This window comes from Mustela erminea, chromosome 18, assembly GCF_009829155.1.
Source record: "Mustela erminea isolate mMusErm1 chromosome 18, mMusErm1.Pri, whole genome shotgun sequence".
NCBI classification, from domain to species: domain Eukaryota; kingdom Metazoa; phylum Chordata; class Mammalia; order Carnivora; family Mustelidae; genus Mustela; species Mustela erminea.
In genome coordinates, this window is record NC_045631.1 from 26513946 (window position 1) to 26538755 (window position 24810).

Sequence of the window (24810 nt, forward strand, 5' to 3'; positions counted from 1 at the left end):
GAGCAAAGAGCCCGATGTGGGGCTCGATCCCAGACCCCGAGATCATAACTTGAGCCGAAGGCAGAGGCTTAAACACTGACCCACCCAGGTGCCCCCCTCCTTAGAATTTTTAAAGCCGTTCCAGCTAATTTTTTACAAACCTCATGCCTATTAAAAAGTCATATCCTCACGGGATTGCCGTATTACTTATGATAATACTTATGAAGTGCTTGAGACTTGCTGAACATTTGTTCAATAAATCAATAAATGTTATCATTATTATAAAAGAATGTAGCTGACGCAATATCTCTAATGAAATCGCGATCTCTTCCATAGGGGAGATGGAAAGAAATAAAGGAGTCAGGCGGGATCCACCAACCTCGTTCAAATTCACAGGATCATCGGCCGCACCCCTCATTTAGATCAATAACTCCTTGGCTCTAGAGCTGCCCACCTCGCAAGCCGGCCTAGGCTCCCGGAAGATAAACACATCGAAAAGGGCGGGGCAGGAGGCGGGTTCGGAATGGGTGAGTGGCCAGCAGAAAGTGATTGGCAGCTGCCATGTCCACGTGCTTTGAGCTTCGAACTAGCTGTCGCGAGAATTCGATGTAAACAGACCGGTCCCCCGACCTCAGGCTCCCAGCCCGAGACGCTCAGCTGAAGTGCAAAGGAGCCTGCGGCATGATTCTTTTTGATAAAGCCACGTAGGTGTGCTGTCTGCAAAGAAAAACAGACGTGTTTGTAACTCTCCCTACCTGCCTGCGTTCGCAACCGAACCTGACCCCTCGGCATCACCCGAACTTACATACTGTTTTGTTGTCTATGGAGCCCCAGCGGATTGGATAAATTCAGGAGGCGGGTCCGCCTCTTTTCTACTTGCTGGTTGGCGAAGCTGACCTCCAAGGGCGGTGCCCGGCGGTAGACACTTTCCTTCTGGGATTGGCTAGAAAAGTAGTTCCGCTGAGGCGTGGTAGGAAGTGGTAGCCGTCAATCACAAGGGGAGACTCCAAACAGTGAGGCTTGAGCTGGAGAACAGCGTTTACCGGCGGGGCGGCCGGTGAGAGGGCTGGTGGGGCTGTGGCTTTGGGGAGGCTTGGAGAGGACGAGGGGCAAGCAGCGTGAGCGGAGAGGGCTTGGCTGGCAGAGATTCGACGAGGGAGAGCTAGCGAGAATGGAGGGGGAGGGGAGGAAGGGCAAGGGGCCAGAGGGCGGCCGGGGGCAGCGGTGGCTCCGCGTTGGAGGTTAAGTGGGTAGAGCTGTGTTAGTGTGTCTCAGGAGAGTGGGGCCTGAGGGGCTGGCGAGGGTCGTCCTCAGGGCACAGGCCCATAAAGGACATTTCTTGGGAGGCTGTGCTTCGGGAAATAAAGGGTGGAATGGAAATGGGAGGGCTGAGGAGCTGGTGGTGAAGATACCTGGGCCAGGTGGGGCAAAGGGTGTTTTTGTAGTAGCAGATGAGACTCCACAGTTTGTGAATTTTCAAATACGGTGACAGAATCCTCCCTCCTTAGAAGTGTTGGTTTTAGGGGCTTTCAGGATTAGTTCCAGGCTGTGGACTTTCCTGAGCCCTGAAAGAGATGGTTAATATTGCTGTCATTCCTTTTTTAACCTTAGCCAAGTACACTCCATACTCTTAAAACCTCCCAAGTGATTCAGATGCTTATTGGACATCCAAGGGTCAGGATTCAGTGATGTGACAGGAAAGGATAAGGGGCTTCTAATGTCATATAAGTTTTTATTACTTATTTAGGCTCTGGTGTTTAGGTTACAGTAGCAGGGGGTTGACAAATATGGTTTAAAAACTCGTTAGATTATGACCATGCAGTCCTTTTTTTTTTTTTTTTGGTAGCTATAATTGGCATATAACATTATATTAGTTCTAGGTGTAAAACATAATGTTTTGATATTTGTACATATTGTGCAATGATCACTACAATAAGTCTAGTTAACATTTATCACTATACATAGTTACAGTATGCAGTCTTGCTCCTAGTTTTCCAACAGTCTTAGTTGGAAGGTATCAATTATTTCACTGTTCCATTTGGTCTCGAAATATTGTGCCATGTGTGTTTTCACTATGTCAGGATTTTAGTACATTCTCTAATTTTGGCTCACAGAGATAGCACATTTGTTTTTATTAAGAGATCTTGTGCTAGACTCTCCATCCCTTACCTTTCTAGATTATGTTAACAGAGGATCAGAAGGTCCAGAAAGAAAGAGTCTTAACTTCTTCTGTGGTTCTAAGGCTTAGTCCAAATAAAAAAAAATTCATGATAATTAAAAAACTTCTTTATCTACTTCCTCTCCTAATATCTACCCTTTCTCATGTAATGGGGCTTGCTGGGAAGGTTTCCTACATTTTAGGCATTTTCCATAAGGGATCTCAAGTGGGCAACCATAAACCCTCACTCCTACCCACAACAATAATAATCCATTTTTTTTTTCTGTCTCTTTGTGCTGGAAACAGGTTTAGCGAATGAAGCTATGGCTACAGATTCTCCCCGAAGACCCAGTCGTTGTACTGGTGGAGTTGTGGTCCGCCCCCAGGCTGTCACGTAAGCAAATTTCCTATAAGCCTAAAAGCTAAAGAAACTTTGCTCAGAATAGTAACTAATATTCACGTTTCCTTTTTGAACATCTACTTAATTTTACCTTTACAGGATGATAAATATTGCCAAGACCAAATAAAAGGAGTAATTGGAGGATCAAGTGAATGTTATTCACATTTATAGAGTACATCAAAAGCACTATGCTAAATCCTAAGGAGTAATGTTTTTTTAAACTCCAGTTTCAAAAATTCATGGCTCATTAATTAGATCGATTCAGTGGATCAGGACCATTACTTAAAAAATGAAATGGCATATTATAGAAAATATAGTTGGGAGTATTCTCTTGTGACACACATTATTCATATGAACGTATGTTGACCAGATGCTGATGTAAAATGTATCTCTTATCTAGGTCTTAGTCAGAAGGTTTCAAAGTCAGTGTCATAAAGAACATTCTATATTTTAAGCATTTTTTGCCAAAGCCTGCTTATACTTTCTAGGAGCTTATGATCTAATGTGGTTTTAAGAGATGTATACTTGAAATCACTATAATCAATAAAAAAGGTATCAGCAAAATGTGAGAATTGGGAGGAAATATTTTAGTGGGAGTATTTAGTGGGGATATTTTAGTATTTCAGATCCTAAAGGGTTTTATTAAGAAGCTATCATAATGTGCTTTAAAGGCTGAGTAGAGTTTGGGCAATTAGAATCAAAGGAACATTTTAGACAAAGGAAATAAGGTGAGCAGATGTAGGTAGGGCAAGCTCTTTTTATAAATGAAATATAGGGAAGTTGACCTATATAAAGTGGGTTAGGGTGGACAGTGAAGATCCTTCAGTATCTATGAAAGGAGGTGAAACTTTTCTACCTTTTAAAATGTTCATAAGGGAATTGTAGCATTTTATATTATTCCCTTGGGCAGTTTGGCATGTTACATAAAGATTGCCCTCTCAGACTAAGAAAGGTATATGTATAATACAGTATCTTACTATAATACATCTGTTTTTTTTTTTCCTCTTGCATTTCCCTGGGCCATACTTCTTTGCTAACTGTGGGCCATGGCAACAAGTTAAACATTTTACTAGCTATGAGTTAGGTACTCTTTCAGTCTTTATTTTACAGGTGAAGAAACCAACGCAGGGAGAAATTAAGTAAATTATCTTCAGGAAAAGCCAAGAAGGGGAACCTGGATCAAACCCAGGCAGTTTGTCCCCAGAGTCTATGCATTTAGGCAGTATTCTGTGTTGCCTCACCATATGGTATCCAACTTATATTGCTTTTTATTATTCAATACATAATTTTAGTGTTTTAAAAAAATCTTTTATATATTTGTATTCTTTTAACAAATAATGCTCGAGCATCTACTCCATGCCTGAAGTACGGGCTTGTAGATTCTGGAGGTAGAAGGTAAACATGAGAGTTGGAGTCCTTTCTGTAGGACAGTTTACATTCTAGTGGGGGAAACAGTATATAAGAAAAGTGATTACAGACTCTGATCAGTGCCTGGTGTGCTATGATACAGAATGATAGTGGGGAGTCTGACTTCAGGCTGTCAGGAAAGTCCTTTCTGAGGAGGTAACGCTTAAGCTGGAGAAATGAAAGGGATGGAAAAGCATGGAAAGGAATCTAGGCAGAAAGAAAGCTGGCGTAAAGGTCTTGACTGAAAGAGCTTGGTGTATTCTAGGAATGGAAGTTGCAGATGATGGAAGCAGAGTGAGGAGAGTGGCAAAAAAATGAGCGGGGAGAGGCAGGCCTAATCAAATTGTTGTGTGCGTGTTTTTTGTTTTTATTCTGCCTAATCAGTTTTTGTAGCTATTGGAGGCATGTTGCTTTTTTATTGGATTTAGAATAACTCATAGGAGTTTCTTCAAATGTAATTTTTCACATGGAATGAAATGAATTTGATTTGGTATTTTGAAGAATTTTTTTCCCACTTGCTGACATCCATATGCTTCCATTTAAAATCTCTCAGTGACCTTAACAGTATCATTTTTCTTAACTTTTATGTGTTTTAATATTTTCCCATGTCTTGTCTATGGCAAAAATTCTTTTTTTTGGACTTCTTAGTATCTTCTAATACCTGCCCTGCACCTGCAGCAAAATGCAGATTGATTTTGCTATATACAGGTAAGGGACTAGGTGCTAACCAATATAAAGAGAAGGTCACTAAGTACTGAGTCATCAGCCACAGTTCTTCTTGCTCTGACTGGGGAATTCTTTTGCTTTGACTCAAGAGGAAGATCCTGTCTTAGCCTTGTGTCATCACAAGTTAGAATCTGTATGTCAAATTAAGAGAGCATGACTTTTAAGAAGAGATGCTGTTTAAAAAGATTAATATCTCATCTCCATTTCATTTAATAACATTATACAAAGAAACTGGAAAGCAAGTTAACAGAATTATTGGTTGATGAGATATTTTTAAATATTGTGAGTAACTTTCTTAAGGCTTAGAGAAAGAGCTTTTCCATGTTTTGTTTTAAGATGTCAGGATCAATTTTATCCATTTCACCTTTTTTCAGGGAGCAGTCCTACATGGAAAGTGTTGTGACTTTTCTACAGGACGTTGTGCCACAGGTAAGTAAGTAAGAAATATAGTAGGTTTTACCATTGGACAGGGATATTCTGAAATGTTCTCTTTCCTAAGCTTGACACTGGTATCATGAACTTCAGAAAGATTTTTAACGTTTTAACATCCTGAGCATTGGTAGGGTAGAACTATACATGTTAGTATTACAAGTGCCTTAGTTTTGCATTGTTTGTGGCACAATTATTATTCCTCAAGACTTGCTCTCCTAAGAGGAATCAAGGTGAGATGTTAGTTGAGAGCTGGGACTCCTGAATCTCTAGTTGGGTTCTATTTCCAGAATCTTCCTCTTGCCCTAGTTAAATGTTGCCTGTCTGAAATGATCAAAGCAAAGTCTATACTTTGCATTTCATTAACTACAGATTATATTGGCTAAATACTATACTGAGCACAAATCTACATGTCTTTCATAGTGTGCAGTATCTTTATGCCAAGTGGGATATTCTTTGTTACTCTAACTTACAAGAGAAGTTGTCTCTATATAAACGTAAGAATAAAGAATGAGAGCAACCCTCCTGGGGTCATACCTAGTGCACTGTTGCCCAGATTTAACATGAGTATCACTTGGCACATGTGTTAAAAATAATCGTTTCCAGGCCCCGTCCCAGAGAGTTTGACTCAGTGGAATCGAGGTGGCATCCAGTAACTTGTGTGTGTGTGTAGTGAGAGCCTCTGGGGATTCTTGTGAAACAGTGGCCGTGGGAAGCTCTGTTCTGTGGGACGACTGAAAGGAAAGGTATTTTCTGCTTATGGTGATGTCAGTGTTTCCTGACTGCCAGGCTATTTGTAACCACGCAGTTGAAAAAAGGAATTCATAGGGCGCCTGGGTGGCTCAGTGGGTTAAGCCACTGCCTTCGGCTCAGGTCATGATCTCAGGGTCCTGGGATCGAGTCCCGCATCGGGCGCTCTGCTCAGCAGGGAGCCTGCTTCCTCATCTCTCTCTCTCTCTCTCTCTCTCTCTCTCTCTCTGCCTACTTGTGATCTCTCTCTGTCAAATAAATAAATAAAATATTTAAAAAAAAAAAAAAAAAAAAAAAAAAGGAATTCATAGATCCAGTGTCCCAGCCTTATGACAGCAATCTAGAAAAGTCTAAAATCCAGATTTCAGTTATATTATGTAAGTTGTATTTATCAAATAAGGGAAAGTATCAGGGAATGTTGATACTCCTTTATGATGTTCATGGAAATGGGTCACAATGACAAGGTCCTTGGGCATGTAAAGGATAATAAATGCTTTCCTATTTGGAGGAACTTGGTTACTAAAGGAAGTCAAATTGCTGAAACAAGCAGAGCTTACAGCAGCATTTCAGTAAGTGTTATACATGATAGTATAGACCTAATATGTACTTGCTAAGAGAATGCATAGCAAAGAAAGAGTGAGAGTCAAATTCTCTCTCTTTTTTTTAAAAGAATTTATTTATTTATTTGACAGAGGGAGATCACAAGTAGGCAGAGAGGCAGGCAGAGAGGAGGAAGCAGACTCCCCACTGAGCAGAGAGCCTGATGCGGGGCTCGATCCCAGGATCCTGAGACCATAACCTAAGCTGAAGGCAGAGACTTAACCCACTGAGCCATCCAGGTGCCCCAAAAGAGTCAAATTCTAAAGGACATTGGAAGTAGCAGTTGAAATGAATGGAAAGGTTAGGTATTGGATGTTGGAAGGAGCTGGTTAGCCGGGTATGGTAGGCAACAGAGTTGCTGTCCAAGAGCATTTTGGACTGTGCTCGGAATGGCAGTTCTAGAGAGTAACCTGGGGCTGAAATCCAAACTGGTGTCTCCAATCTGCTCTTTCTCTTAAGCCCTGAGCCCTGGCATGAGGTTGGTTCCAAGGAAAGGGCATTTAAAAATTTTTGTAATTTGCCTACTCCTAGAGTGCCTTTTAATGACATTTTTACAAAGGCACCTTTTGTGTTAGTGGAAACCCTGCGTGGCAAGCAGTTTTTATTGGCGGGAGGAGAGAGGCTGTGGTTAGAGGCTTTGAGGGAATAGCTTGAGAGTTTGCTGGAGAAACAAGAATACCAGATTGACTAATAGATGGGAAATAGGGGACTGTTAAAATTGATAGGGTAAAAATGCTGGAGGGTAGAGGATTAATTTAGAAAAAAAAGATTAATTTAGTTTTTTGAGCATTAGACATTCGGAAGGAGATAATCTCTGTAATTGCTTATGAAGGTTTAGATCAGAGTAGCAACTATGGAAGTGAAGTTGTAGTCCTAGATCTAAGAATTAGAATATTCATTCAAGAAATGTATGTTATGCAGGTCATTATATTCTGTTTACCCTGGAAATAAAGCAAAAATTCAGGCAACAGACATTTACTTGAGCATCCACTATGGGTTGGGCACTGTGTTAAGTTGAAGGGATACCTGATTCCTTTCTGTAAGGCTTCATGGTCTTGTGCAGCAGTTAGCAAACTTTCTGTGAAGGGCCAGATAAGCTTTGCAGTTCATATAATACATGTTACAACTACTTGACACTGCTTTTTATGTAAAGGAAAAGGCATGGCTCTATTAAAATAAAACTTTATTTGGGATGCCTAGGTGGCTCAGTGGGTTAAGTGTCTGTCTTCAGCTCAGGTCATGATCTCGGGGTCCTGGGATTGAGCCCCACATTAGGCTCCCTCTCCCACTCTCCCTTTTTGTGTTCCTTCTCTTGCTGTCTCTCTCTCTGTCAAATATAATAAAATCTTTAAAAACAAAATAAAACTAACTTTATATACACAGGTGGTGGGCCAGATTTGGTGACCTATGGAAAATAGGAAAATTATATTTTTTGCTGATGTTGTGTTCCAACGCCTATTCTGGAAATCTTCAAATTCCAGGAGGCTAGGAATTGTCTTCTGAGTTCCCAAATACCCAGAAAAGGGAGAAAATGTGTTGAGACTGGTGTCCGCTTCTTCAGCTATTATAGATAGAGTGAATTTCCATTGTATTTAACAGGTGTTATTGATGGCTGTAGATGCTCTTAGCTGTGCTCTTTGATCTAAAAATTTTACTTCTGAAAATCTTTTTTTTTTTTTTTTTAAGATTTTATTTATTTATCAGAGAGAGAGAGGGAGAGAGCAGGCACAGGTAGACAGAATGGCAGGCAGAGGCAGAGGAGAAGCAGGCTCCCTGCTGAGCAAGGAGCCCGATGTGGGACTCGATTCCAGGACGCTGGGATCATGACCTGAGCCAAAGGCAGCTGCTTAACCAACTGAGCCACCCAGGCATCCCCTGAAAATCTTTTAAATAATAATTCAGCAAGGAAGAAAGGTAAAGCTCAGAACTTTTCAGTGTATGTGTGTCAAAAGTCTGCATTTTCAGTATAAAAAATTGTTGCCAGCCCAGATGTCAATAGAAGTCAAGCAAATTATGGTATGTGATCCCTATAGAATAATTTGCTATAAGTAGAAATTATGCTTCTTGACACAATGGGTGTTATTTTACGTACAGTGAAAAAAATGAAATACATAAACACAACATGTAAATATAGCATATCTACAATGATCGTGTCTTTAAAGTTCAATGTAGGGGGCGCCTGGGTGGCTCAGTGGGTTAAGCCGCTGCCTTTGGCTCGGGTCATGATCTCAGGGTCCTGGGATCGAGCCCCGCATCGGGCTCTCTGCTCAGCAGGGAGCCTGCTTCCTCCTCTCTCTGCCTGCCTCTCTGCCTACTTGTGATCTCTCTCTGTCAAATAAATAAATAAAATCTTTAACAAAAAAAAAAAAAAATAAATAAAGTTCAATGTAAAAAAATAAAGTTCAGGGGGTGCCAGGGTGGCTCAGTGGCTTAAAGCCTCTGCCTTCAGCCTGGGCCATGATCTCAGGGTCCTGGGATTGAGCCCTGCATCAGGCTCTCTGCTCAGCAGGGAGCCTGCTTCCCTTCCTCTCTCTCTGCCTACTTGTGATGTCTCTCTGTCAAATAAATAAATAAATAAAATATTAAAAAAAATAAAGTTCAGGGCGCCTGGGTGGCTCAGTGGGTTGGGCCACTGCCTTCGGCTCAGGTCATGATCTCAGGATCCTGGGATCGAGTCCCGCGTCGGGCTCTCTGCTCTCTACTCAGCAGGGAGCCTGCTTCCTCCTCTCTCTCTCTCTCTCTCTGCCTGCCTCTCTGCCTACTTATGATCTCTCTCTGTCAAATAAATAAATAAAATCTTTAAAAAAAAATAAAGTTCAGCAATAACTTTATGCTTATGAAAGTGTGTATGTGTTAGAAACCTGTTATATTCTAAACCTTATATATATCCTTTATAGGAATAAAACGACAAATAAATAAATAAATCCTGTCAATAATGGGGTGGAAGTTTTGATTCTAAGAGGGCTAAGGTAGTTGGATGTTGGTTGAAGAAGGAAGGCTAATGATTGGGGCTGGAATGTGGGGGAAACCTTCAGGGTAGTAGTACACTGACCTCTGTTAAGATACCAAATGAAAGCTAGATGGGCACTGGGTTGAGTATGTGCCTCACTGAGAATAAAATACCCACATGTGCCTTCTCCATGGGAACGTTCAGGAAGGCACACACGAAACAGTGCTCAGCTACCTCAGTCAGCTTCACAGAATCTTCTCAAGAAGGCTTAGTAGAGAACACAAAGGAAAGAAGAAAACTTGAAGACATGGCAAAAGCATACAAGGCTTGTTTTGAAAGTCTTGTTTTCCCCCGAAAGGGAAAAAAAAAGAAGTTCAAGAATCCCAGTGTAGTGAAAGACCTCATTCAACTTTGTTTTGCTCAGCATATCGCTCAGAAATCAAAGGAGAGCATCCTGCAAATGTTGCAAAGGAATTGGGAGAAGGTTGACTATGCTGCAGGTGATAAGCAGCCTTATAATCTGCTATACTGAAGAAAACTTTGAAAAATGTTACTGCTTTACCAGATTAAAGGAGAGCATGATGTGGGGGAAAAAAATTGCTTAAGTGCACTGTGCTATTCAAGATTGGATGCTGGAACAGAGAAAGGACATTAGTGGAAAAACTGATGAAATCCAAATAAAGTCTGAGGCTTAATTAATAGTAATACATCAATATCAGTGACATGGTTTTGACAAATGTACCATAGCAAGGTCAGGTTTGTTAGATAACATTAGGGGAAACTGGCTGAGGGGTATCTGAGAACTCTGTACTATATTTAATAACCTAAAATTATTCCAAAATATAAAGCTTATTTTTTATTTTTTTAAAGATTTTATTTATTTGAGAGAGAGAGCGCACTCGAGTGAGAGTGGTCACACAAGCAGGGGTGGGTGTTGGGGGTATGAGTGGAGGGAAGAGGGAGAGGGAGAAGCATATTTCTCGCTGAGCAGGGAGCCTGATGCAGGGCTCAATCGCAGGACTCTGGATTGAGATTATGACCTGATCCTAAGGCAGAAGCTTAACTGACTGAGCCACCCATGTGTCCCTAAAGTTTATTTTTAAAAAAGATTTTATTTATTTGAGAGAGAGCCAATGGGAGAGAGAGAGAGAGCACAAGCAGAGGGGAAGGATAGAGGAAGAGGGAGAAGCAGACTCCCCATCTAGCAGGGAGCCAGGACCCTGAGATCATGACCTGAGCCAAAGGCAGACCCTTAATGGACTGAGCTGCCCAGGCGCCCTCCTAAAGTTTATTTTTAAAAGTATTTTCAAGGTTGAAAAGACCAAGCCCAAAGAAGAGGAAGGAAATGAGGATGAGGTGGCCGAAGATAAAGTTGATGAATTAGTTGGTTCTAGCGTAGGCTTTCCTCTTCTCCAAAGAAATTGACTGCCCTATACACATTTCATCTTTTTTTAAAAAAGACAATAAAATTGTAAGGATTTGTAAGATAATTTCTGTTGTATAGTAAATCTATTGAAGTAGTTGTCTTTTAGTAGTATTTTCATTGTAGATGAGTTTCAGTTATGCAAGTTAATAGCTTCTATGATACAGTACAGGGGCTGTAAATTGGCATGGAAATTTAAAGCAGGTTATGTATAATATAAATTATATGTGGGATGGTAGTTTTTATATGCTTTTGGATAGCTTATGTTAAAGCATTGTTTTGTGAACTGAGTACAACTTTATAATTTGAAATATTGCAGGTCTATATTGACATTCTATTTTTTTTAAGATTTTATTTATTTATTTGAGAGACCGAGATCACAAGTAGGCAGAGAGGCAGGCAGAGAGAGAGGGGGAAGCAGGCTCCCTGCTGAGCAGAGAGCCCTTTGCGGGGCTGGATCCCAGGATCCTGGGATCATGACCTGAGTAGAAGGCAAAGGCTTAACCCACTGAGCCACCCAGGTACCCCTATTTTGACATTCTAAATGCTTATAAATATATACAATCTTTGAAACTTTTAAATAGAAACATTTGCTTTATGAAAAAATGACTCCCTTTGAATACTGATGGATACCATTGACACTTTTCCTATGATTTCGTGGCAGTTTATGCTTATCTTTGTGAACCCTGCAGGCCTGCAGAAACCAGGTTATAGGTTGAGTCTAGAAGCCAGACAAAAGACTGAAAAAGTAATACTGTACTTTTTTTTTTTTTTCCCACCCCAACTCTGGCCTTTGTCTTCCACCTGAAACTGAAGGCAAGCTGGAAGAAATATTTTTGAAAATTCTAGGTAGTGTGTAATTACCTGATCATAAACACCTGGGGCTAAATAGATACATGTGGTAGTTTTATTTCTTAAGCCTTCTTATTTGTTGGCTAATGTAGGGGATGATTTACTTTTTTTTTTTTTTTAAAGATTTTATTTATTTGACAGAGAGATCACAAGCAGGCAGAGAGGCAGACAGAGAGAGGGGAGAAGCAGGCTCCCCGCTGAGCAGAGAGCCCAATGTGGGGCTTGATCCCAGGACCCTGAGATCATGACCTGAGCCGAAGGCAGTGGCTTAACCCACTGAGCCACTCAGGCGCCCCGGGGATGATTTACTTTTTGAGTTCCTTTGCATTATAGTGATACTTCCTAGTAGGCTGTGATTATTTTATTTTAGGTTTCTGCAATTCCTTAGTAAGTTAAATTCCTTTAACCAAGATTATCAGACTCCTGGATAACTTTCTTTAGTAGTAAAAATGTTACAAAATGTGTTGGTTCCCAAGATGTTGGATTGGTGGAATTGGAGAGGGGTAAGTTTGGCTTTATTTAAGTTGCTTTTTGTCTTGAACATCAGTAATATTAGAGCTGTAAAAAAATTTTATTCGGACATTTCTGTTTACTCTGCAGGCTTACAGTGGAACACCTCTAACAGAAGAAAAGGAGAAGATAGTCTGGGTCAGATTTGAAAATGCAGATTTAAATGGTATGGTTTTACTTTTTTGGGGACATATAAATTAAATGTTTGTTTGAGGTTGACCTCATTCCAAAATGAGAACTCTTACTTTAGTCAGGTTACTTTCTCTTACAGTAACTTTTTAGTTTTCAAAACAAATTCATTTTTAATTTAAAAAGTAACATAATCACGCTATAGAAAGTTCATTAGAACTGATATTGTGTAAGTCTGGAAGTAACAGTTACATATAGTGGCTAACTTTAAACTTTAGGACATAAAGATTTCTTAGAAAAGAAGGTATTAATTCAAATTTGATCAGATGTTGTAGGATATACCTACATAATTATCATTACTGTTGATTGTCGTAGCCTTTAGTTAATTTTTCCTGCATAGAATTTATGTCTGGATTTTTTTACCCCAAATACATTCCTACATTCCATTTCATGGCCTCTTCATGCTCTGTTTTGCAAGGTGGCTGCCCCTTGTCAGTTTCCCAGGGTACCTACTCTGTTTTCTTCTGCTGAGTTTGGGAGGCACTGGTGAGAAATTGAATGAGAGGATGGAAGAAAGGGAAGAGTACTCACACCTCTCCCCTCTCTGTTAGTGGCTGCATTTCCTTTGTGGTTCTGGCTTCTTCTAGGTAGCTCTACTGTTGTTCTAGTTTCTGCCAGGTGACCCAGCACCCTGCACTCCTGTGTCTCCCTAGCCTAAGCATGGTCATGGCTTCCTGCTGCTGCCAATGAAATAGGTAGCCTCATGGTTCCTTTTTTGGTCTCTCAGCTATTCCATCATGTGTGTAACCATTTGTCTTCATTAAATCCCAAGTATGAACACACCGAGTTGTTTTCATTTGCTAGCTGGATTTTGGCAGATATCATACTCTTGAGTCTTCATCTCCTCTAACAGTTTAAAAATGTAGTGCTGTATATATAGATAGATTTTAAAGTTACTGTCCAGGAGAGAGAGGTTAAGTTGCACTTCTGCAAACTGGCTTCTTTTGAATTTTGGATTCTTTATTAATGGTTCACTCAAATAATGGCAACTTGTTCGGCCCTCTTTGTGGGAAATAAATATTCATTTATTTATTTAATAAATTTATTTATTTAATAAATATTAAATATTAAATAAATAATAAATATTAAATAAATAAATACAAATATTCATTTGTATGGGTGATCATTTATGATATATAAACGTTTCCTAATGTGTTTCTCTTTGAAAGCTTATAGTTTTAATTTTTTTCTTTTTATGATCATTAAACTGCCTTGTTTACTCGTGTATTTTTCCTCCTTTTTCCCTTTTCCCTCCTTTTTTATCACCTTTTTTTAAAAAAAGATTTTATTTATTTATTTGACACAGAGAGAGAGATCACAAGTAGGCAGAGAGGCAGGCAGAGAGAGAGGGGGAAGCAGGCTCCCTGCTGAGCAGAGAGCCCGATGCGGGACTCGATCCCATGAGATCATGACCTGAGCTGAAGGCAGAGGCTTTAACCCATTGAACCACCCAGGTGCCCCATTTTTCAAGTTTTTATTTATTTATTTATTTATTATTTTAGAAAAGATTTTTATTTATTTATTTGACAGAGGGAGATCGCAAGTAGGCAGAGAGACAGGCAGAGAGAGAGAGAGAGAGAGAGAGAGGGAGGGAAGCAGGCTCCCTGCTGAGCAGAGAGCCCGATGTGAGACTTGATCCCAGGACCCTGGAATCATGACCTGAGCTGAAGGCAGAGGCTTAACCCACTGAGCCACCCAGGCGCCCCTCAGGTTTTTATTTAAATTCTAGTTAGTTGACATATAGTGTAATAATATTGGTTTCAGGAGGAAAATTTAGTGATTCAACATTTACATATAATACCTTAGTGCTCATCACAAGTGCCCTCCTTAATATTCATCACCGAGTTAGCCCATTCCTGCCCACCTCCCGGCATCAACCCTCAGTTTGTTCTCATAGTTAAGATTCTCTTGTGATTTGCCTCCCTCTCTTTTTGCCCCCCTTCCCCTTTGTTCAGGTTTTGTTTCTTAAATTCCACATATGAGTGCAATCATATTTGTCTTTCTCTGACTGATTTATTTCAATTGGTGTAATACACTCTAGCTCCATCCACATTGTTGCAAATGGCAAGATTTTATTTTTGATGCTTGAGTAATATTCGTGTGTGTGTGTGTGTACACATCACATCATCTTTATCCATTCATCAGTTGATGGACATTTGAGCTCTTTCCATAATTTGGCTATTATTGATACTGCTGCTATAAACATCATGGTGCACGTGCCCCTTCAAGTCAGTATTTTTGTATTTTTTGGGTAAATACCTAGTGCAGTTGCTGGGTTGTAGAGTAGTTCAATTTTTAACTTTCTGAGGAAACTTCATACTGTTTTCCTGAGTTGCTGCACCAGCTTTCGTTCCTACCAACAGTGCAGGAGGGTTCCCCTTTCTCCACATCCTCACCAACATCTGTTGTTTCCTGTGTTAATTTTAGCCATTCTGACAGGTGTGAGGTGGTATCTCATTGTAGTTTTTATTTGTATTTCCCTGATACCAAGTGATGTTGAGCATTTTTCAAGATTGCTTTGGCTATTTGGGGTCTTTTCTGGTTCCATACCAATTTTAGGATTGTTCTAGCTCTCTGAAAAATGCTGTTGGTATTATGATAGAGATTGCCTTGAATGTGTAGATTGCTTTGGGTAGTATAGACTTTTAACAATATTTGTCCTTCTAATCTGTGAGCATGAATGTCTTTTCGTTTCCTTGTGGTATGTTTAGTTTCTTTCGTAATTGTTTCATAGTTTTCAGAGTACAGAGCTTTTACCTCTTTGGTTAGGTTTATTCCTAGGTGCAATTGTAAATAGGATTGATTCCATAATTTCTCTTTCTGCTGCTTCATTATTGGTGTATAGAAATGCAACAGGGGCACCTCGGTGACTCAGTTGGTTAAGCCTCTGCTTTCGGCTCAGGTCATGATCCCAGAGTCCTGGGATTGAGCTTTCTGCTCAGCAGGGAGTCTGCTTCTTTCTTTTTCTCTCCCTCTGCCCCTCCACACTGCTCATTCTCTCAAATAAATGAATAGAATCTTAAAAAAAAGAGAAATGCAACGGATTTCTGTATATTGATTTTGTAGCCTATGACTTTGCTGAATTTGTGTATTAGTTCCAGCAATTTTTTTGGTGGAGTCTTTTGGGTTTTCTAGGTAGGGTATCATGTCTTCTGTGAATAGTGAAAGTTTGACTTTTTCCTTGCTGCTTTGGATGTCTTTTAATTCTTTTTGTTGTCTGATTGCTGAGGCTAGGAGTTCCCGTATTATGATAAATAACAGCAGTGGGAGTGAGCATCCCTGTCTTATTCCTGACTAGAGAGGAAAAGCTCTCAGTGTTTCTCCATTGAGGATGATATTAACTCTGGGTCTCTTGTGTATAACCTTTGTGATGTTGAGGTACGTTCTATCTATCCCTACTTTGTTGCGAATGGATTTTATCAAGAATGGATGCTTCATTTTGTCAGATGCTTTTTCTGCATCTAATGAGAGGATCATATGGTTCTTATCCTTTCTTTTATGAATGTGTGGTATATCACATTGGTTGATTTGCAAATATTGAACTGCCCTTGCAGCCCAGGAATAAATCCCACTTGATTGTGGTAAATAATTCTTTTGATGTACTATTGGATCCTGTTGGCTAGTACTTTGGTGAGAATTTTGGCATCCATGTCCATCAGGGATATTGGTAATTCTCCTTTTTGGTGAGGTCTTTGTCTGGTTTTGGGATCAAGGTTAATGCTGGCCTTGTAGAAAGGGTTTGGAAGTTTTCCTTCCATTTCTATTTTTTGGAGTAGTTTGAAAAGAACAGGTAGTAACACTTTAAATGTTTGGTAGAATTCCCTTGGGAAGCCATCTGGCCCTGGACTTTTGTTTATTGGGAAATTTTTGGTTATTGTTTCAATTTCTTTGCTGGTTATGGCTGTATTCAAATTTTCTATTTCTTCCTATTTCAGTTTTGGTAGTTTATATGTTTCTAGGGATTTATCAATTTCTTCCACATTGCCCAGTTTTTGGCATATAATTTTTCATAATATCCTCTTATAATTGTTTGTATTTCTATGGTGTTGGCTGTGATCGCTCCTCTTTAATTCATTATTTTATTTATTTGGGTCCTTTCTCTTTTCTTTTTGGTAAGTCTGGGTAGGGGTTTATCAGTTTTATTAATTCTTTGAAGGAATCAACTCCTAGTTTCATTGATCTGTTGTACTGTTTTGTTTGTTTGTTTGTTTCTATATCTTTTTTTTTCTGTTCTAATCTGTATTATTTCCCTTCTTTTAATGGCTTTAGGCTTTATTTGCTGTTCTTTTTCTAGCTGCTTTAGGCATAAGGTTAGGTTGTGTATTTGAGACTTTTCTTGTTTCTTGAGTCAGGCCTGTATTGCTATGTACTTCCCTTTTATGACTGCTTTTGCTGCATCCTAAAGGTTTTAGACTGTCATGTTTTCATTTTCATTTGCTCCCACATATTTTTTTTATTTCTTCTTTGACTTCCTGGTTAACCTGCTCATTCTTTAGTAGGATGTTCTTTAATCTCCATGTATTTATGGTCTTTCCGCATTTTTACTTGTGGTTGACTTCAAGTTTCATAGTATTGTGGTCTGAAAATATGCATGGTATGATCTCAGTCTTTTTGTACTTGTTGAGGCCTGATTTGTGACCCATTATGTGTTCTATTCTGGAGAATGTTTCAAATGCATTTGAAAAGAATGTGTATTCTGTTGTTTTAGGTTGAAATCTTCTGATATATTTGTTAAGTCCATCTGGTTCCAGTGTGTCATTCAAAGCCATTGTTGCCGTTGTTGATTTTCTGCTTAGATGATTTGTTTATTGTTGTAATTTGGGGTTAAATTCCCCTAGTATTATTGTATTATTATCAAGGAGTTTCTTTATGTTTGTTATTAATTGATTTATATACGTGGGTGCTCCCAAGTTGGGGGGCACAAATATTTGCACTTGTTAGTTCTTCTTATTGGATGGACCCCTTTATTATGGTATAGTGCCTTTCTTCATCTCTCGTTACAGTCTGGTTTAAAGTTTGTTTGATATAAATATCGCTAAATCTGGCTTTCTTTGATGTCCATTAGCATGATAAACGGTTCTCCATCCCCTCACTTTGTTTTTTTAAGTAAGCTTCTCACTCAACATGGGGCTTGAAATCACAGCCCCCACATTAGGAGTTGCATGTTTCACCAACCAAGCCTGCCAGTCACACCATCCTCCCCAGCCTTGCTTTCAGTTTGCAGGTGTTTTTAGATCTAAAATGAATCCCTTGGAGGCAGCATATAGATGGGTCTTATTTTTTTATTCATTCTGATAGCCTGTGTCTTTTGATTGGAGCATTTAGTCCAGTTACGTTCAGTGATTTTTTTTTTTTCAGTGATGATTGAGAGATGTGAATTTTGGTGCTATTGTATTATGTGTAAAAGTCAGTGTTTCTGGAGATTTTCTTTGCTCCTTTCTAGTCTTTGTTGCTTTTGGACTTTTCTTTCCCACTAAAGAATCTCCTTTAATATTTCTTGTAGGGCTGGCTTAGTAGTCATGAAGTCCTTTAGTTTTTGTTTATCTGGAAAACTCTTTATCTCTCCTTCTGTTCTGAATGACAGCCTTGCCAGATTAAGTATTCTTGGCTGCATATTTTTCCCATTCAGCACGTTGACTATATCATGCCACTCTCTTCTGGCCTGCCAAGCTTCTGTGGAGAAATCTGCTAACCTTGTTTTCTCTTGTAGGTTAGGGATTTATTTTCCCTTGCTGCTTTCAGGATTCTTTCCTTGTCTCTCTATTTTGCAGATTTTACTATGAGATTTTACTGGATTTGGATTTGGATGTCTGTTTGCTTCTCCAGATTAGGGAGGGTTTTGGCGATAATTTTCACAAATATACCTTCTACCCCCTTTTCCCTCTCTTCTTCTGGGACTCCTATGATACGAATGTTACTGTGCTTTAGGGAGTTGCTGAGTTCCCCAGGTCTGAATTTGTGATCCAATATTTTTCTTTCTCTCTTCTTTTCAGCTTAATTCAGCTTAATTGTTTTTCATCTGTATCACTTATGAGTTCCTTTGCTTCTTCCATCCTTGGTCATTATATCCAGTCAGTTTTGTATCTTGGTTATAGCATTTTTTTATTTTGGCCTGTCTAGTTTTTAGGTCTTTTATCTCTGTGGTGAAGGACTTCCTGGTGTCTTCTGTGCTTTTCTCAAGTCCAGCTAGTATCCTTATGATTGCTGTTTTAAATTCTGGTTCAGAAATATTACTTGTATCTGTTTTGATTAAATCCCTGGCTGTGATCTCTTATTCTTTCTTTCGGAATGAATTTCTTTGTCTTGGCATTTTGTCTAGGGCTCTCTCTTCTTTGTGTTAGGAAAGCCTGTTATGTTTCCTACTCATATTAAGAGGTCTGATACTCTCCAGGGCCTGGCACTTCAGGAAGTGTTTCTAGTTACTCTGCTGTTGTATTTGGCTGCTCTTTCCCCTGTGTCAGTCCAATGTAGAATTTCTCTTTGCCTGCAGTTGGGAATGTTTGGATCTTGTCCACTGTATGGTGAGTTTTAACTAAGTGCGTTTCAGTCTGCTTGTTAAAAGAGGCTAGATCCTATTTCCTCTAGAGCTGAAGCTTTGTAGTACTCTATTGTCAGTAGACTTGGTGCGTTTTGGGGGTTTGTGCTGGTCTTCTGGGGGGGAGGGACCTGCTGGTGCTCTGATTCTGAGGCACACTTGTCTTAGTAAAGAAGCCCCTGTAGAGCGCAGGGGTCGGGGTTTGGTGTAAGTGACTCAAGCCTCTGCTGTGGGCGCCGCGCTACTCACTGAAGTCCATTACTGCTGAGGGACAGGGATAAAAACGGCATCAGCTGACTCTCTTGTCCTTGGAGAGGGGAGTTCGCACATGCTACTATTCAGGAAGCCCTCACAGACGTGTGAACAATCTCCCCTCTTGTGTCCCCAGCTTCTGTCCGATCCCTATCTTCAACCTGTTTGTGTTCCAGCCATCTGCTCACTTGGTGCTGCAGTGCTCCTGTGTTTTAGCTCAGGCCCACTGGCTGGGTTTCAAAACTCCAAATTTTAGGGATCTGGTGCTACACAGACCCATGCTGTTCCTCTGGGTGAAGGTCTTGCCACACTGTGGGTAGTGCTGGTTTGTTCCAGAAGGACAATAGCACGAATGTGCCGAGGCTTGGAGTTTGTGACAAAATGTCACTGAGAGCTGGCGTCCAGGTGAGCTGCCCTCAGCAGCTGTTTCTTCTCCTCCTATGCTAATGAACTGGCAGCTCAGTGGCACTCAGTGGCTCTTTTGTCCCCACAAGGAGGTGCCGCCTCTCCCAGATACACTCCAGGAAGGGGAACTGTTTCTTCCCGTGTGACCCAGGGAATCCTCATGCCATGCTGTCTGCTCCTGGGCTTCTTCTGCCTTCTTTCTCCACACATGTACCTTTGTGCCCTCCAGGCTCCACCTGGAGGTGGTGCAGTCTTCTAAAACTTAAGACTTTGAGCTCCACTGCTTGTAAAAACTCGAAATAATCAGCCCCTCCTGTTTCGCCTCAGTGGGGAAGTGTTTTCTTGTGCAATGTCCTGAGCTCTGTTCTCTCTCTCTCTGTTTCTCTCTCTCTCCCTTGCCTCTCTCCCTCCTCTCTGCAGCACCGGGATTCTTTTCTCCCCCAAATGACATTTCTGCACATCTCACCTTCCACGATGTGGCCTTTTTTCTCCCTCTAGTTGTACAGTTTGTTCTCTCAGCCCTTGGATCGATTTCCTGGGTGTTCAAGGGATGAGGCAAGTGTAGGGTCCTCCTTCTCTCCTTTTCCCTCTTTATTAATAACTAGGTAACTATTCATCTTTTGTTTTCTATCATCTTTTCCTCTTGAATTTAGACTCTTTTTTCTTTTCTGGAAGTATATATATATATATATATATATATATATATTTTTTTTTTTTTTTTTTAAAGATTTTTATTTACTTATTTGATAGACAGAGAGAGATCACAAGCAGGCAGAGAGGCAGGCAGAGAGAGAGGGGGAAGCAGGCTCCCTGCTGAGCAGAGAGCCCGATGTGGGGCTCGATCCCAGGACCCTGAGATCATGACCCAAGCCGAAGGCAGAGGCTTAACCCAGTGAGCCACCCAGGCGCCCCTGGAAATATATATATATTTTTAAATTATTTATTTATTTATTTGACAGAGAGAAATCACAAGTAGATGGAGAGGCAGACAGAGAGAGACAGAGGGAAGCAGGCTCCCCGCTGAGCAGAGAGCCTGATGCGGGACTCGATCCCAGCACCCTGAGATCATGACCCGAGCCGAAGGCAGCGGCTTAAACCACTGAGCCACCCAGGCGCCTCGGAAATATATTTTTTGCTTTGTGCAGAGAGTATTAGAGAACTTTTTTTTTTTTTTTTTAAGATTTCATTGTAAAGTAATTCTACAACCAATTTGGGGCTTAAATCCACAAGAGTGGAGATCAAGAGTTGTATGGTCCACTGACTGAGCTAGCCGGGTGCCCTCTTAAAGAGCTTTCTTGATTTAATAACAAAGTAAATGTGGTCATGGTCTTGGAAATACTAGTGCAGATAGTAACAAAAGCTTGTTTTACAACATACGCAAAATGTTAAAAATAATTTTTAAGGGCATATGTTCATATCAGCAGCAAAAAAGAAAATTATTTTAATATTACAAAACTAACATTTAGAAAATTTCTTCAAAATAATCTTAAGCATGATTTTCTATTTGTTGTTGTTATTGTTTTTTTTTTAACAGTAAGACTTGTTGGCATAATATTCCATAAAACCTTTGCTTTACTGAAGTAAAATGCATCTGGAAATGTAGATTGATCCTGCTTGAAAATTATTTTAGTCTGTGTGTGCTATTGAACTTTTAGTGGTTGTTTTATTTTATTTTATTTCCTCAAAGATTTTATTTATGTAATTGACAGGGAGAGAGGCTGCTAGAGAAGGAACACAAGCACAGGGAGTGGGAGAGGGAGAAGCAGGCTTCCTGCCGAGCAGGGAGCCCGATGTGGGCCTCAACTCCAGGACCCTGGGATCATGACCTGAGCCGAAAGCAGACGCTTAATGACTGAGCCACCCAGGCGCCCTATAGTGGTTTTAAATGTAGTATCCCATATCCCAGTTGATTTATTAAGCTTTTAAATGTATAAATTTTCCTCAAATACTTTAGCACACTCACATGTCCTTTGGTCTCTCCTTTCTGTATCATATTGATATGGTACGAAATTTTGGCCCAGGTTTTTAATGGATATACTTTTTATTATCTCTGACCCTAGGAGTATGTGTGTACACTTATTAGGTTTTAAGACAATAGTAGTCTCTTATAGCATTTCTTGAATTTGTCTATATGTGTCCTTTCCTTTCCTTCCCTTCTCCTCCTCCTCCCTACTTCTCTCCCTCCTTTCCTCCCTTCTTTTCTTTCCTCTTCCGTTTCTTTTCCTCCTTTCTTTCTTTCATTTGAGTGAGAGAGAGATATTGATTGAGCATGAGCAGGGCGAGGAAAGGGGAGGGAGAGAGAGAACCTCAGGCAGATTCTGTGCTTAGTTCAGAGACTGACGCAGGGCTTGACCTCGTGACCCTGAGATCATGATCTGAGCTGAAACCAGTAGTGAAACGCTTAACCAACTGCACCACCCAGACATCCCTATTTGTCTTCTTTCTTCAAGCATTTTTTTTTTAAGGTTCTTTTTGCAGCAAACCTGAGGTGTTTACAATTGAAAGAAAATTTGACTGTGGAAAAGCAGGAAAGTAGGGTTGATTGGCTCCAATTCCAGCATCTCATTGAAGAAGGCCAACAATGGCTAAGTTTTCCCTTGCGTTGGACTTTCTTGATCAGCCAGTCTGCCCTTCCCTGGTGCCTGGTACACCCGGGGTGCAATTCCTTCTTCACCGCCTTTTGTCTTTCATGATACCCTAGGGGAGCTAGCCGGGGGATTCTTCTGGTCCCAGCCAGGCTAATTTAGCAGCTTACAGAATAATTCAGAGAGCAGCTGTGGGTACCTGGAGATGGTATTAGGTATTTAGGCTTCTCTTTGCCGGACCTGGACTTTTTCCTGGCAGAACAATCTTAGAAGTTTATTAGCTGTCTGTAGATTTAAGTTCTTTTATATTTTTAATGAAACTCTGTTAGCTATTAATTAATTTAAAAGTTGCAGTGTTTGAATTGAAAACTCTGCTCTGGTGATTGCTTTCTATTCTTTCCAACAGACCTGGGAGCTCTGCTTTTTTTGCTTGGAATGATAGAGTGATACCAGTTGGCCCCTTGCCTCCAGGCTGCAACCCATTTGATTATGGCTTATCGTGGTTGGGGGTTGACTAGGCAATGACTAACAGAAGATAATTCTAAGGGAACTGTCTTCTTGGACTTCTCCAATCGTGGGCTCTCTTAGGTATCTCCATTCTTTTTTTTTTTTTTTTTTTTAAGATTTTATTTATTTATTTGACAGAGAGAGATCACAAGTAGATAGAGAGGCAGGCAGAGAGAGAGAGGGAAGCAGGCTCCCTGTGGAGCAAAGAGCCCGATGCGGGACTCGATACCAGGAGCCTGAGATCATGACCTGAGCCGAAGGCAGCGGCTTAACCCACTGGGCCACCCAGGCGCCCAGGTATCTCCATTCTTAATCATTGTACTGACTTTGGTTTGGTGATAGGTGGAGAGTCCTGTTTTTGGAACTCATTCGTGAGTGGAACTCATATAGTTCCTTCATGTCATTGTCACTGTTCTCTTTCTGCTTCCAGGCAGTCTGACTTATACCTAAACTTGTTTCTCTTGAGGCTCCATACTGAAAAAGATGTAAGGAGTAGCCAAAGCAGCTTAATACCTTGATGTTTCTGTTAGATTCCTTAAAGGTGAGCATATAATTTTGAGTCCCAGAACGCATCACGTTAATAGCTGGTTTGCTACCTTAAAACAAGAACTGCCAACCTTCTAGACTGTGAGGGAAAATTCCTACCACCCCCCCCCCCCCCCCCCCCCCCGCTGGCCCATCCTGACTCAATCAATTCTATATATATAATCAATTCTAATATAAAAGTATTAGTATAGTACTATGTTACATATGTTATATTGTATATTATATATACTATGCTATAGTGTAGTACTCACTATACTTAGGTATCTATTTTTATATTCAACAGACTTTTTTTTTTTAGTTGCAAGTTGGTTTAAAAAAATAAAAATAATTTTTATTGAAAATACATATAACATAAAATTCACCTTTTTACCCCTTTTTAAGTGTACAGTTAGGTAGTATTAAGTACATTCACATTGCTATGCAAATAATGTCTGGAACTTTTCATCTTTGTAAAACTGAAACTCTGTAGCCATTATACAGTAGTTCCACATTGTCTCCTTCCCACTGGCCCTTGGTACCCACCATTCTACTTTCTGGCTCTATGAATTTGATTACTCAAGGTACTTCATAAGTGGTATCGTATAGCAGTTGTCTTTATGTGACTGGCTTATTTCACTTAGCATGTCAGGGTTCATCCATGTGTAGCATGTGTTGGAATTTTCCTTTCAAGCTTATTTAATATTCCATCGTATGTGTATATCACATTTTATTTATTTGTTTGTTGATTGTCATTTGGGTTGCTTCCACCTTTTGGCTTTGTGAATAATGCTCCTATTAATATTATTGTATAAATATCTCTTTGAGTTTCTGTTTTTTTTTTTTTTTAAAGATTTTTATTTATTTGTTATAGAGAGAGAGAGAGATACAGAGTGCAAGCACAGGCAGACAGAGTGGCAGGCTAGAGGCAGAGGGAGAAGCAGGCTCCCTGCCGAGCAAGGAGCCCGATGTGGGACTCGATCCCAGGACGCTGGGATCATGACCCGAGCCGAAGGCAGCCGCTTAACCAACTGAGCCACCCAGGCGTCCCGAGTTTCTGTTTTTGATTCTTTCTGAGAATATATCTATAAGTGGAATTGTTGTCTCATGTGTTAATTCTTTTTTTTTTTTTTTAAGATTTTATTTATTTATTTGAAAGACAGAGATCACAAGTAGGCAGAGAGGCAGGCAGAGAGAGGGTGAAGCAGGCTCCCTGCTGAGCAGAGAGCCTGACGAGGGGCTTAATCCCAGGATCCTGGGATCATGACCTGAGCTGAAGGCAGAGGCTTTAGCCCACTGAGCCACCCAGGTGCCCCTCATGTGTTAATTCTGTCTTTATTTTTGAGGAAATTCCATACTGTTTTCATATGGGAATTGTTTTTTTAAGATTTTAATTATTTATTTGATAGAGATCACAAGTAGGCAGAGAGACAGGCAGAGAGAGACAGAGGGAACAGGCTCCCCACTGAGCAGAGAGCCTGATGCGGGCTCGATCCCAGGACTCTGAGAACATGATCTGAGCTGAAGGCAGAGGCTTTAACCCATTGAGCCATCCAGGCGCCCCAAGGAATTGTTTTTTTTTTTTTAAACCTGCTCACATCATATAGCTGGAGAGGACAGTGGCCTGAAAC

General features: G+C 40.3%; 1 protein-coding gene across 12 annotated transcripts in view; it reads left to right on the forward strand.

The window, feature by feature from the left end:
• Window positions 1-944: 944 nt before the first annotated feature.
• The window catches only part of BCAS3 (BCAS3 microtubule associated cell migration factor), a 587541-nt gene continuing 563675 nt past the window's right edge, over window positions 945-24810 (forward strand). For all 12 annotated transcript variants that reach the window (XM_032320065.1, XM_032320063.1, XM_032320069.1 and 9 more), the window contains exons 1-4: window positions 945-1036; window positions 2444-2531; window positions 5045-5099; window positions 12275-12350. In XM_032320065.1, coding sequence (XP_032175956.1) covers window positions 2461-2531; window positions 5045-5099; window positions 12275-12350 — 202 coding nt within the window. In that variant the 5' untranslated portion in view covers window positions 945-1036; window positions 2444-2460. The remainder of the gene's footprint in view (window positions 1037-2443; window positions 2532-5044; window positions 5100-12274; window positions 12351-24810) is intronic.